At 45.5% G+C, this 14,770-nt stretch overlaps 1 protein-coding gene across 3 annotated transcripts in view; it reads right to left on the minus strand.

Moving 5' to 3' along the window:
- Nucleotides 1–498: 498 nt before the first annotated feature.
- The window catches only part of LOC137521806 (sialic acid-binding Ig-like lectin 12), a 142,936-nt gene continuing 128,664 nt past the window's right edge, over nucleotides 499–14,770 (minus strand). For 2 of the 3 annotated variants that reach the window (XM_068241548.1, XM_068241547.1), the window contains 3 exons: nucleotides 7,656–7,749; nucleotides 1,640–1,751; nucleotides 499–1,544 (listed from right to left, as the gene is read on the minus strand). In XM_068241548.1, coding sequence (XP_068097649.1) covers nucleotides 1,392–1,544; nucleotides 1,640–1,751; nucleotides 7,656–7,749 — 359 coding nt within the window. In that variant the 3' untranslated portion in view covers nucleotides 499–1,391. The remainder of the gene's footprint in view (nucleotides 1,545–1,639; nucleotides 1,752–7,655; nucleotides 7,750–14,770) is intronic. The other variant, XM_068241549.1, reaches the window with a different exon arrangement.

Raw genomic sequence — 14,770 nt, forward strand, 5'->3', positions numbered from 1 at the left:
CACCTCCGGTGCCCCAGGAGGAGGTGGGGGCCAACAGTGCCCTGGGGGGTTCATGCTGGCATCTGGGAGACCCCCTTAAGAAGGGGATACCCAGATGCTAGCCTCTCCCCAGGAGAAATGAGTATGGGGGGAAATAGTATCCCTTACCCATTTCCACAAAGAGTTAAATGAAATAAAAACATAACGACAAGTAAATTCCTTTATTAATCTTAATTAGCCATGAATACTTACCTTTAAAAAAAATCTCACGCCAATATCCTTGGAAATGTCCCACACAAGATCCTTTAATCTTGCAACTTTGATTAAAGATCTCTGCTGGCTGGCGACACACATCCCCTCTCCTGACGCAGCTCTAGCTATACTAAGTATAGGTAGAGTAAAAGCATCTTTAAATTTGGCCCTAAGGCCCCCATTGGTCTGATAATAGACCAATGGGGGCCTTGGGACCAAATTCAAAGATGCATTTGGCTCTAGCTACAGTATACTTAGTATAGCTAGAGCTCTGCTCATTCCTGCTTCCTGTGCGGCTCCCGCTCTCCTCCCCGCCTACAGCACGTGTGGAGCCCCCCCACGCTGTCACCCTGGAGCACCCACAGCACCATGATGGCATGTTTGTAGCACGTATGGGGGCTTTGCTATTAACCACTATAGAGGGCAGGCAATTAAGATTTAAAAAATAACCATTAAAAAAACGTTTGCGCAAAAAACGTATTTTTGGTGACTATTTCACAGTTGATCCTCCTCTGCTATGCCATTGTCTGGGTTTTGGTACACCCTTTTCACCTTTTTTTAAGAATTTGTGGCTGCAGAGATACCCTGAAAGTTTTGAAGTTGTTCTGCCCATTAAAGTCTATGTAGCCCATTAAAGTCTATGTAGCCCATTAAAGTCTATGTAGCCCATTAAAGTCTATGTAGCCCATTAAAGTCTATGTAGCCTGCCGCGAACTGCTGGTTTGTGAGCATTTGCAGTAAATTCCCAAACAGAAAATTTGATGCTTGCTACATCACTACCCAGCACACCTTTGGAATGGTTAAAGTCAGCACTGTGGTTGCAACAACACTTTAGAAGGTTGATACTACCCCTTTAAATCACATCACAAGGTAGTTGTAAGGTTGGCCATCCAAAGTCCTATTACATGCAACAAATCTAATGTTTCGAGAACAATTTGGTCTCTTCATCAGGTAAGGCATACAGAAAATTTCACTGGAACCTTCAAAATGGCACTGTAAGTTGGTGCAAAGATTACAACTACCATTTGATTGGTAGAAGACCGACCAGGACAACAACCCATGATTCTCTTGGTTACAGAAGGCTCTTTTTTACAGTCTGGAAAAAATGTAACAAAAATAATTCAAGGTGCAAATAACGAGGGGGACACAAGTGACACAAACTATCGAACAAAAATCTCAGCGTATTCAGTCTCTGGCTGTTTTGATACAGGTCTAGTGGGAGGACTTGAGAATTTTATAGTGGAGTAATTTACAGCTTCATTGTCAGCTGGGGTGCGTCTGGAGTCTTGCTGGATGTTTGCACCTCTGTTGTCCTAGTGATTGGGAAACAAAGGAAAACAGTGTTAATAACATGTCTTTCCTTATGAAGATTGTAGTTCAATACACAGACTTATGTCCTTCTACTGACCTTTGCTTTGTTAATGTTCATATACAGTTGGCTTGGATCATCTACCGCTGTATCATCCATGGGAGATGGCTCATCAGTGGAGCTATACTTAGTCTTACTTTTCCTCTTCTTCCTAAAATTTAGGAGACAGGGTGGTATATATTTATATCAGTTTGTTTCCGTCTTTTACGGAAGGCTGTATCGTGCTGTAAATTATTTTATTAAAACTAAGCAAAGCTCTAAAATTATAATGCTGAGATGGACTGCTAGCTGGCAGTGCTGCTCATCCAGATTCCGGGATATCCGGGTAACCCAGATATCCGACCTTTTTTCAGCTATCCGACCGGATTTAGATTCCAGATACCTGGGCCCAAATCCGGATAGCTATCTGTGAATAGTTGGCAAGAAAGCCGGATATCCGCGGATATCCGGCGGATATCCGAATATTGAGATATTGTAACTAAGTAGATGACGTCCAGGATGTCATTGAGCCAATCAGAGGGCTCCCAGCATAAGCCCTAGCAACCAATCACAGAGGGGAACCCTGGCCAGCCCCTCCTGACCTCATTAAGCCAATCAGAGTGCTCCCAGCCTAAGCACTAGCACCCAATCACAGAAGGGAACCATGACCAGCCCCCCCCCCCCAGTGGGTGCCATGATGAGAAATCTCGCCCTGTGTGACTGCAGTGCACAGTCACTGAGGGACATGCTCCGGCGCTGCTGGCCTAGCAAGTGCTGTATACAGTGATAAACCTAAAGCTGTTCAGTGATTAACCCCTTCACTATCACTACACTATTGTTGTATCGTTAATTAGCTTGATTTCATTGTGTGACAGTCAGAGTGTGTGCTGCAGGGCTGCTGCAGGCAGCTGCTATGTGTCTGTGTGTGTGCTGTGCCTGTGCACAGACCAGGCCAGCTGCTGCCTGTGCTAGCCTTAGCTACAGTATAGGTTAGGTTAGGGATTAGGGAATAGGATTACTGTGTTATTGTGCAGTTAGTACTGCAGTCAGTTCTAGTAGTTGTTAGAGTAGTAGTACTACTGTGTTAGCTACTACATAACTGCTGTGCTCTGTGAGCAGTGCCAGTGTGACAGTTAGTGTGCTCTAGTGTCTTCTCCTCTGCTGTCTGACTGTCACTCAGCACGTGGCCCTTGGCACTTGGCACGTGGCATTTGGCACTTTGCACTTGGCACTTTGCACTTGACACGTGCCATATGCAAAGTGCAAGGTGCCAAATGCAAAGTGCCCAGTGCCAAGGGCCATTTTTTTTGGGGGGGGGGGGGATTTTAAGTCCCCACATCATCAATTAGTGTTTCCCTTTGAAAAAAAACATAATGCTACATGCCTCATTTACCCTGAAAAATGTTTTAAAAGCAATTTAAAGCCCACTGCCGGTTTTTCTATCCAGATATCCGAATCCGCCCGGATACCCCGGATACTGAGGTCGGATATCCGATTCGGATTGGAAAAGTTTGAACTCGGATATCCGATACCCGACCCGGATCGGATATCTGAGTATCCGGATCCGAATCCAATCCGGATTTTGAAAAGGGGTATCCGAGCAGCACTGCTAGCGGGGGCTGGTCTTTACATGAAGATAAAGTAATACAATCTTTCCTTGCATTGAAGAGCATTCACGGCTATAATTACTAGGTAATTCCCGGGAGAGTTGATCCAGGGATTTATCTGACTGCCATCTGGAGTCGTGAAGGAATTTTTCCCTTTTAAGACTAATTGGCCCAGGACTTGTAAGGTTTTTTTTGTCTTCCTCTGGATCAACTGGCATATGGGCTTATTCAGGTTTGTTTTTTGTTTGTTTTTTCTGTTTGGACTTGATGGATGGATGTCTTTTTTCAACCAAACTATGCAAATATGTAACTATGTAACCTGTATAAAATCTGGTAGGTGCCTTTAACAAACACCTCCAGTAGTTATTTCATTATACAAATATGGTTGATGGAAGTGCAAGCACATTCTTAGGAAGAAACTATTTTCAATTGAATTCCATCTTTACTCAAAGTTTCACCACTGCAAAAACTCACAATACTGTATTTGTAAACTAGTCCTACCTTCTTCCAGTTAAACCCCTGCTCGTTGCCTAGGCAGCAGTCATCCAGCTGTTCCATACTTCAAGGTTTGGCATCTCTACTGAGCTCACTGCACTCATTAAATTCAGTCACTCTCCCTGGGTCTGGATCTATATGCAAACACCTATTTGTATAGTACATTTGCCAACACTGATGCCAGGGGTATTGAACCCCTGGATGATGCCTAGTAGAGATGTCGTGAACATCACATTTTCTGTCCATAAACGGCGAACGTGAACTTTTGCAAATGTTCGCAAACAGGCGAATCTGGCGTACCGCCATAGACTTCAATAAGCAGGCAAATTTTAAAACCTACAAAGACTGTTTCTGGCCACAAAAGTGATGAAACAGTTGTTTCAAGGTGTCTAACACCTGGACTGTGGATTGCCGGAGGGGGATCCATGCCAAAAGTCCCACCAAACATTACGGAGTTGGCGCAAAGTCGTCTTTTAATCCCTAAAGGGCAAGAATCACATTATGCACAGCTCTGGGTGTCAGTGGGCTGTGGAGTGTCTCACACAGAGAAATGCAATAGTACTATCAGAATACAGTGAAATAATAATGCACTGGAGTGGTTCTATGCCTGTAAATTAATGAGGCAACAGCAGTAGTGTGCACACAGCTCTGGGTGTCAGTGGGCTGTGGAGTGTCACACACACAAAAACCACAGGAGACCGATGTGCTAGCTGTTTGGGTGCTTTCACAGCAAGTGAGGAACAAGAACATAGGCCTAACTAATGCTTTCCCTACCTATCTGCAGCAAGTCTGTCCCTGCTTTCACTAACAGTCTGCAGCCAGCAGAGAATTGATCCAATATGGCCACCTCAACTGCTTTTTGATAGGGGGGGTGGTGAGTCCAGGAGGGGGTGCTAGCTGATTGGCTGCTATGTGTCTGCTGACTGTGAGGTATGAGGTCAAATTTTAGCTCAATGATGATGTATAGGGGGCGAATGGAACACGCCAAATGTTCACTAATCGCCGCGAATGCGAACAGCCAATGTTCACAGAATACTGCTCGCCGGCTAACTGTTTGGGCCATCTTTAATGCCTAGTTGCTGACTTAGCCAGGCATCAGAGTGTAGGTGTAATGCAAAGAAAAGGTAATGGGTCCGATCAAATTCACTTTTTCTCCTAGGAGATAACTTTTAATCTTCTGTTTAAAATAACTTTTCAGCAGTGTTGCAAATTTTTCCAAAGTCATTTTCACATTGAAAATGCCATTTTCAGTTTCAAGAAAATATTTGTAAAAATACATTGAATTTTTGCAATATGACTAAAGGAAATTTTTTATTTCCGACGTGAAAACTTGTTAAAAACGCAAAATCGTTTATTTTAAACGCAAAAATTTGCGGAAAAAAAATATAACCTTATTACAATACGATTCTTGATGTCATTTTTTCTCAAATACAAATTTAACATTATTTTCAAGACAATGATGCGAAAAGAATATCTGCATTTTCGCTCATCAATGCTTTTCAGCACTCTGCAATTGAGAAAGTACCAAAATGTAAGGGAAAATGTACTGTCAAAATGATTCTAAGTATTGTCTTGCTTACTGATGGCCTAAAAGGAATTTTGGATCAGGCCCAATATGTTTTCTGCTATTGGGGCGCAGCTAGAAACCATCGGGTCCCATAGCGAAATTTTGGTTGGGGCCCCCCACAAAAAATGATAAGGCATTTTTGTACCCTCCCACACACACCAGTTTTGGGTAGCCAGAGGTGACCCCCGGAACGCCGCTCAGGAGGTTTTGCTGTCCTCAGGAGCCCGCCGCTATGAAACTGTTTCTACGGATAAATAAGCTGTTAGCTAGCACTAGGCTAGCTAGTATATGTGGCCAGCAACCCCCGATTGCCCAGAATCCCCAGATCAGTCCGCTTATACATTACCAGCCAGGCTCCAGCGATCACCGTAGCCTCCCCGCACAGCTCTGGTCTTCCGTCTTCATGACGTCATGTGCAGACCCGATCCTCCCCATAGAGAACACTGGAGCTGTGCGGAGAGGCTGCGGCGATTGCTGGAGGCTGGCTGGGTAATGTATAAGCGGACTGATCGGGGGGATTCTGGGCAATTGCATAGTCAGAGGGGCTTCCGGTATTAGATAACGCCCAGTATAAATAACTTCTCTCCTTTGCGCTGCTTGCATTAATCTGCACCTTAGGGGGCCTAATGAAGACCCCATTATCGCTGCCCGCCGTTGCCACTGGCCCCCCCCCCATGGCTACTGGCCCCATAGCAGCCACTATGGCTGCTATGGTGATCCCTACGCCACTGACTACTGTGGATGCATTTTGGTGAAAAACTAAAGGTAGAATTTTAATTTGAAAATGCTGTTGAATGTTTTGCTTCCTCTGCTGACCATACATTTTCATATGCACAGAGAGAGACTGAAGGGGAATCAGAACATTAGAGCTGATTTATTAGGGGTACTTTCACCATCAGGGATGTAACTAGAGGGGAACAGCCTCTTTGACAATGGTAGGGGGGGGCAGAGATGTAAGGGGGGCCCAACTACTACTTCATACCCTCTGATAAAGAGGTCCAGCCTTCAAATCAGGTGTCTTAGTGGCTACACTTGTTATAGATGTGGAGCTTACAGTGTCTACACGTGTTTTATGACCCTTGCAAGATGGACCCCCAGGCTGTGAGGATCACCATGGGGTAGGCAAGAGAAATGGTGTGACTATTGGGGGCCCCACCAAAGTTTTGCCGGGAAACCCTATGATTTGTAGATAGGCCCCTGCTGACCATATTCTGTTCAGTTGAGGTTTGATTCACAAACACCTTTGTTATTTTTCACCTCTACTGTAATGAAAGGTTAATTCATATAATGAACCAATAAGGAGAGACGATTCATGAGATAAAACAGACCCGATTTATGTACTGCTGGTAATATTGCAGTCAGCAGATCGGAGCAGCACAAAGAATGCTGCCTGGGAAAATCCTTGTAACGTACAGGGCTGATCTGTAGCGGAAAGTGTCAACAGAATAAGAGTTTGATTTTAAAGGATACCTGAGCTGAACAGCTATCTTTAAAGCGGACCCAAACCAAACATTTTTTTAATTCAAAATATTTAGTTGCACCACTCTGACACATACAAAGATAAATAAACACTTCTTCAAGCCTGTGAGCATTTCAGTGCATGCTTTTCACTCTTCTCTTTTCATAACTAGGGTTATACAGGTGGCAGCCATTACTTCTGAGCTTAGTAGGAAGTTTTAGATCATGGGTGTGTTTGTCATCAGCTACCCTCCCTTCACTATGTGAAATCTCACACAAGCTGAGATCTCCTCCCCTGTGACATCATCAGTAGCAGTCTGTATTTTGTTTTTTTATCTCCTCCACCAGTCTGCCGGATTCCGTCCCGGGAATATTTGTCATCATGCAGCTGAAAAAAGGCTGCTATTTATTATTATAATTTAGAAAATAGATTTTATTTCTGAAATCTTGTGTTTTTAATTTGGGTCCACTTTAAGTGGAGGCTACTGTGATGTGCAGGCGTGAGTGCTGTGGCTTACTGCTCCTCCCATACCATTCAGTGACGCTCCATGCGGTAGCAAAAGGCCCCATCAGTGGCAGACCTGTGCATAGGTGATTCAGCCGACCTGCACATGCATAGTATGTCCATTCCCCCCCCCCCCCCCCCCTTCTGGCCACACTTCCAGGTGCATGCGCTCCACTAGCTCCTGCATTCCCGGTGTGTGCCCCTGTACAGACCACAGTACAAAGGGGGAATGGACATACTGCACGTGCACAGGTCAAGCTGAGTCACCAAAATTGTGGCCGCTAATGGGGTCTTTTCCAGGTGCATGGAGTATCATGGAATGGAATGGGAGGGGGTGGTAAGCCACAGCAGCCCGCACATCACAGTAGTCTCCATATAAAGATACCTGTTAGACTCGGGTATCCTTTAAAGTACAGTTTTAGATTTTCTTTCCAATTTACTTACCTGGTGATCCATTTTAAAATCACTATCAAGAAAATTACAATTGCAATTCCACACACCATTCCAATAAGTATATCGATCACTCTGTTACTGCTCCCTGCAAAAGATAAGAGATAGCATGTATTGCCAGATAGATACAAAGCCAATGAGGACTTTTTAGGCAGGGTTCATACTTGAAGTTGTGTGCAATTTGCAATTTTCCCCAAAAAATAAAACCTATTTTTTCTTCATTTATATGCAATTTTGCGTTTGTCATTTTCTGCATTCTATTCAGGGGCTTAAGTAGAAATCACCGTGGCCCCCCTGCAAAAATTTGGATCCCCTCCCCCGGGCCTGCTCAAGTCCATTTTGGAGGACTGGAGAGGTCGCAGCATGAGAGGAGAGCATGGCCGCACATCGGCGGGGAGAGCGGACAGCGCCCCCCCTCACCTGGTGCTCTCCTCTCTGCACTCCCCTCCAGCATTTATTATCAGTGGCAACAGGCGGGAGGCAGCAACACATACCTTCATCGCGGAGGTCATCGATCTCTGACACTACTTCCTGTTTAAATAGGAAGTAGCATGAAGCACTGAGAGATCGGAGACCTCCACAAAGGAGGTATGTGTTGCTGCCACCCGCCTGTTGCCACTGTAGGGGCTGCATCCACTATTATTACACCAGTGATTCTATTCTTGTACTTGTGGTGGTGTGCTACCCTCTCCTCCTACCACCTCCCCTTGCCATAGACTAAAATAGGCTTCTCGATAGATAGTCCAAAGATTGTTTTAGAAGACACGGATTTAGGGGCAAACCCAGGATTTTCAAGGAGGGGATTCCTGAAAGCTCTACCTCAGCCACGCACAATACAGTATAATAATATGTTAGGATATCATGCTGGGTACACATAATGCAATTTCCCGTCTGAACGAAAAAGGGATAGATCAGGAGCAGTTTGTATACAGATAATAATGAGGACATCCGACACTGGTAATGAAGGGGAAAGTGAAGCATTCACACAGCAGGGGCACAAGGCTGTGCTCATACCTGACTCTGTTAAGTTCCTCAGGGGCAGTGCTGTGAGCTGCAGGATACTTGCAGATATTCTGGTGTGTCAACTTGTGCCTGTCCCCAGACACTGCACGGGCCTTGGTCTGAGGGGGCATTCTGGGCAGCTGTAATCCCCCCCTGCGTTTGCCTATGTGGTCTTAGTCAATCATAATAGCAGGCACTGGGTAGGGGAGGAAGCCACACACAACATGACTCTACAGAAAGTGTTAGGTAGCAATGATGTATACAGGGCAATGCTGAGCTAGCCAACAACAAAACTGCCAAGGGTTTATTTATATGCTTTGGATTTTTATTTATATTTGCTCTTGTTCTTTTGTTCTTTTTTTGGGGGGGGGGGGGGATAATTTTTTATTTTTTTTATTTAAATTCAGTTATGTGTATAGCTGAAAGAACTGACAGACTCCGGCACTCCTCATAGAATCTTCTTTTTTTGAAGCCACAAAGCACAGGTACAAACGAAAGCCCCAATGTCTACAGCTGTTTCACGTGTAACCACGCCTCTTCAGGACACGTGGGGCCTGGCACCTTCACTTCCTACCCCACCTATATCCAGGTATCCCCTCCAACCACCCACCTCTCTCTCACAAAGGGGGAGACAACCATGAACATATTACAGGTTAAGGTGACAGTGTAGTATAACTTGAAATCCTACCTAGAGCTTTTACTTAAAAAATGCATTTACCTCATCCCTCTCATTAAAACCCAGATTCCCCAGAGCCTCAGTATGTGAAATCATCCAGGCCTCCCTTTTAGAGAGTTGATCATCTCTCAAACCTCCCCTGCCGTCACCTTGTACAATTTCCAAGCCTGCAAAGGAGAGACACCCTGCATTGCCACCATGGCTCTCATTTACATGCTCTATCAAACGGGTAGCACCTACCCCATTTCTGATAGATCTTTTATGCTGGAGGAAACGTTCCTTTAGAGGCTGGATGGTTTTCCCGATGTAATAACGACCGCAGGGGCACCAAACACAGTACACAACATATTTTGTCCGACAATTGATGAATCCTTTAATTCTCCAGGTGACTGGTCCAATCTGGACCACCTTACCCTTTCTAACAGAGCGACACGCACTACAGTGTCCACATCCATAATTGCCTTCCCATTTTTTCTTTGACAACCAATTAACCGTACTTTCCTCTCTAACTCTAACGTCACTGTGTACCAGTAATTTCCTAATAGTTTTCCCCCTCCTAAAACTGACCCTAGGGGGCATGGTAGTTAGATCCTTCAAAGTACTATCCAACTTTAGAATACGCCACTGATTCCTAATAGCCTGTCTAATTTTTTCAGATGGGGGAGAGTAATCAAAAACAAAGTTACACCGATTTGTCTTTGAAAATGATCGATTCTTTCTGGTGAGAAGTTGTTCTCTAGGGACCTCACGAGCTCTAGCAAGGGCCCTGCCCACTGATTCTACCTCATAACCTCTATTCCTGAGGCGGCGTACAATTCCTCCGCTTGTCTCTCAAAATCAGTATCATTTTTATTATTTCTCCGAAGGCGCAGAAACTGGCCATACGGGATGGCATCCTTGACATGTCTGGGATGGTAACTAGCAAAATGGAGCAACCTATTAGTGGCGGTTTCTTTCCTGAACCCTTTAGTAGTAATCGCCGGATTCTCAATCACCACCCTGAGGTCCAGGTACTCCACTTCCCTGTCCCAAAATGTGATGTAAAGCTCATATTTATCTAGTTGGAATTAATCCACTCCATGAATTGAGCAAACTCCATGCTGTCACCATCCCAGACTACAAGGACGTCATCCACATACCGACGCCATAACTTCAATTTAGCACAAAAGGGGTTAACGGGGGATCAGATAGTTTCATCCTCCCACACAGACAAGAAAAGATTAGAATACGTGGGTGCTACCGGGGTCCCCATGGCGGTCCCTGATACCTACTTGTACCACTTCCCATTAAACATAAAGGAGTTCTGTTCTAAAATGAAGCTCATACATTCACATAGATAGTCAGAGAATTCATCGCTTCTACCGTATTTTTCCAAAATGCTACGCAACGCTATGAGTCCCGCCGTATGTGGAATGTGGCTATACAAGCTGACCACATCAATTGTGGCCAAATGATAGCCGTCCTTCCACTCAAAATTTTCCAGGACATTCAAAATGTCCACTGTATCCTGCACCAATGATTTCACCATTCTGAGGCAAGGTCTTAACCTATAATCTAAATATCTTGAGAGAGCTTAAGCTAGAGAGCCCACCCCGGAGACAATAGGTCTCCTGGGTGAGTTCTCCAACGTTTTATGCACCTTAGGTAGATAATACCAAAGGGGGAACCTGTGTTTTTCCACAAACAACTCCTCCCCCACCTTCCGACTTAGGAATCCCAGTTCCACCCCTCTTTTCAAAAGAGCTCTTAATTTCCCCTTATCTTTCTCAACTGGATTTGATTTCAATTCCACATAGGTCAAAGTGTCCCCCAGTTGGCGATAAGCCTCTTCAAAGTATTTTTCCCTGGACAAGATCACCAGGTTTCCCCCCTTATCGGCGGGTTTACACACAATATCGGTCCTGGATCTCAGCCATACAAGTGCCTTCCTCTCACCTTCAGTGATATTCATAACATCTTTAGGGTATAAACAAGCCTTAATTTCATCAAGGATACCCCTGTGAAATACATCTATCGGGCTCGCAGCGCTCTCCTCGCTGTTCTACCAAATGTAAGTTACACATTTTTTTCTGCTTAGCTGCTCCCGAGGTTTTAAATTTAGGTTAGGTCACTTGCCCGGAGGTCTGCCTTACCGTGGCGCAAGTGTCTAGTATAATATACTTTGCATGCAAACCATATTGGAAGATAAAGTACCTCCTAGTTTAATAAATGTTAGCACTTGTCTTGGATGCAGGGCATGCATTTTTCATTCTGACAGAGGCGGTGTATGCCTGTGCGATTAACCATTCAATTGCAGCATGTGTTTAGGGATGCGCAGCCTTCCTCCCCCCCCCCCACCTCTCCTTAACATCTATCAGGCTCCCCGTGGTAATTGGTGGATTGAATGTGGACTTGCGGAAGGACTTATGAACCCTATCTGTCATCCCCTCATCCTCCTCCCCCTCTCTTTCTTGGCTCCCACCCTCTTCCAGGAGTTCTTTTAGAATCCCCAACATTTCTTTATCCTTGGCATCAAAGGCGGCACTGGTACTGAAACCCAAAGGACCTACCCCTGAATAGATCACATTTGCCTCATTTCTGCTCTTAAAGAATTTGTGCACATTTATTTTTCTAACAGCCTCCAAAAGATCCACCTCAAAATGACATAGATCAAAGTCAATGGTAATACAGTAATTGAGACCTTTAGAAAGCAGTGTTAGACAGTCCTCTGATAACTCCACGTTAGACAGATTAATAACTCTCAGTGCCTTTTCTTTATCCACAATGGTATTCCCCAACTTGGGTGCACCCACTACTCCTGACCCTTCCACTGTATCTGTTTCCTTTTCTTGGATACACCTCCTACAGCTCCCCCTACCCCTCCTTTGCCTGCGCCTAAAGGGCGGTGACCCTCTTTACCTTGGGCTCCTAGACTCCCACTACCACCACTCCCATTGTTAGATGGAGACTCCTCTTCTGCCCCACTCCCCTCTGAACCTGACTCAGTGGTCCATCCCCCTCTCCCTTTAGGGCCTAGCCTAGGTTTGGTTGGAGGTTTATGGGGTTTACAGGGTTGATCTGGTTTGCCAGGTTTGCCTGGTTTCCCGGGTTTTGGCCAGTTCTTTTTGGGTACTCCCTTATCCCAGCAAAAGATCTTATTTCCCAGGTAGTCCTCTTTATCCCGAATAAATGTCCTCTGCTTTCTGTCACAAATCTCATTCTGGATGGTGATCAAACGTTTTTCTATTTTTTCCATAAGGTTCTTAAACCGAACATCCCCTACCCTAGTCTTCAACTCATTTTTCAACTATTTCAATTTTTCCAAAACTTGATTATACTCTAGTTCAGTTCGAGATAGAGCTATTTCCATTTTTCTCTGGGAATGGCGGATGTGCTCCTCATGCCACTCCTTCATAAAGGTCGGGTCATCCTGATACTGTGCAGGCTCTGAATATTTACGAAACCCCCTGGTAACATACTGAAGCTCTTTGTACCTGGAGAGGGTCTGTACAGTCCAATACACTTTGACCTCTTGCTCTGAGAGATCATACAAAGTCTTTTCCAGGATTTTCAAACTACAAAACTTGTACTCTGTTGCTACAGAATTACCAGCGGGCAATAGATCCACCATTGCCCCCCTTGCTAATAATAAAGATGAGACCCCCTCAATAACAACATCTATGTCGTCTTCTTCTATTATTGAAGCATCCACTTCTCTATTGAAATCCCCAGGTGGTGCAGAGTGCATACCCACCAAGGATACAGACAGACTGTCCACGTCACTCATTGTAAGTAGATAGAAAGTGCGGGGCACTCACTCACCACTCCTGGGTATTGATGGGGGTCAGTCACTGTGGCCAGAATTCAGTTATGGTTAGTGCTCTTGCCTTGCAGCACTGGGTCCCTGGTTCAAATCTCAGCCAGGTCTACATCTGAAAGAAGTTTGTATGTTCTCCTTGTGCCTGAGTGGGTTTCCCCAGAGCACTCTGGTTTCCTCACACATCCCAAAAACATACAGATGAGTTAAAGCGGATGCGAGGTGAAAAACTAACTATAAGTTATAAACTAACTATAAGTAACTTGTCTTTGTATCTTATCTAAAGTTTAGATAGTTTACACAGTAAATCTAGCTGCATACAGCTTAAACAATATATGAACATTTCTTCCTGTGATACAAAGAGAGCTGCCATGTTAGGCTTGTAATCATTACACAGGTAATTAGCTATGCATCTCCACACCTCAACCTGTGATAACGCCACGCCCCTCTCCTCCCCTTGTCTCTGAAATCCCGTGCATGCTCAGTGTGTGGGGAGAGTGGCAAAGAAGAGACAGGAGGGGAGGGGGGTATAGGGGTGACAGGAGGGGGAAGGTGGCAGAGAGGGCCCGCAAAGGGAGGGGAGGATGGCAGAAAGGTGACAGGTGGCAGAGAGGGGGTCAGCAGGCAAGGAAAGGGTGGCAGAGTGAGGTGGTAGTAGAGGAGGGGAGAGTAGATGAGAAATTCTAGCAACATGCTGAAGGTGATGGGAGAGAGTGGAAAAGTGGTGACAGGCTGCAGTATGGTGAGGGTGAGGAAAGGGTCATTCAGCGTGGGGAGGGGGTTGTGAGAATTCTGGATGGGGGAGCAATAAAAGCTGGAGGGATAGTCGGGGGCTGCAGCTAAAGTACCACCTGACATCCGATCCTCCAGCTCCAGGCAGTGAGGCTGCTATACAAATTCTTCCCTATCCCTCCCTCACCATGGCCCCCCCTCCTCTGCCTGTGTGCATCAGAGCGCAGTGTCTCTTATCAGCGCTGCTCCTGGACGTTCCCTGTGTTGAATCCGTGCAGGCAGAAATTATGGTACACTCGCGTTTACACAGACATGCAGAGAGCTGCCAGCTGCTGGCTGGACGGTGTACCATAATTTCTGCCTGCACGGGGCCATGGTGAGGGAGGGATGGGAGCAAAGCTGATGGAGACTACACGCTGCGCTCTGACACGAGGGGGGTCCATGGTGAGTGATGGAGGAGTGAGGTCGGACCCCCCTCCCTGCATCCTCACTACACTATGTCCGGGTGTCACTCCCCCTAGAATCACCACTGACTGTGCTGCTCACGCTACTATCGCGAGAGTTCAGCAGCTCCAGACTTGAATCGCCGCCTCTGTCTCCTCCTGCCTATAATTAGATCCCATGACCCTTTGCATCCCAGGACTGAACGCCGCGGCGTTAGATGCTTAATATTTTTATAAGGTTTTTATTGTGAAATATATTTTTAAAAAGCTATTTAAAGGGTTTAATGCCCCCAAAATATGTCCACCAGCACAAAAATGCGGACATCCTAACTTGGTCTCGGATCCACTTTAAATGGCTTCCCCCTAAAAATTGGCCCTAGCCTTCCTGGCGGTAAGCCCGAACTGAGTTCGGGCTATGCCGCCGGAAGGCACCGCTCAGGCCCCGCTGGGCCGATTTGCA

Source organism: Hyperolius riggenbachi, chromosome 6 (genome assembly GCF_040937935.1).
Source record: "Hyperolius riggenbachi isolate aHypRig1 chromosome 6, aHypRig1.pri, whole genome shotgun sequence".
NCBI lineage: Eukaryota > Metazoa > Chordata > Amphibia > Anura > Hyperoliidae > Hyperolius > Hyperolius riggenbachi.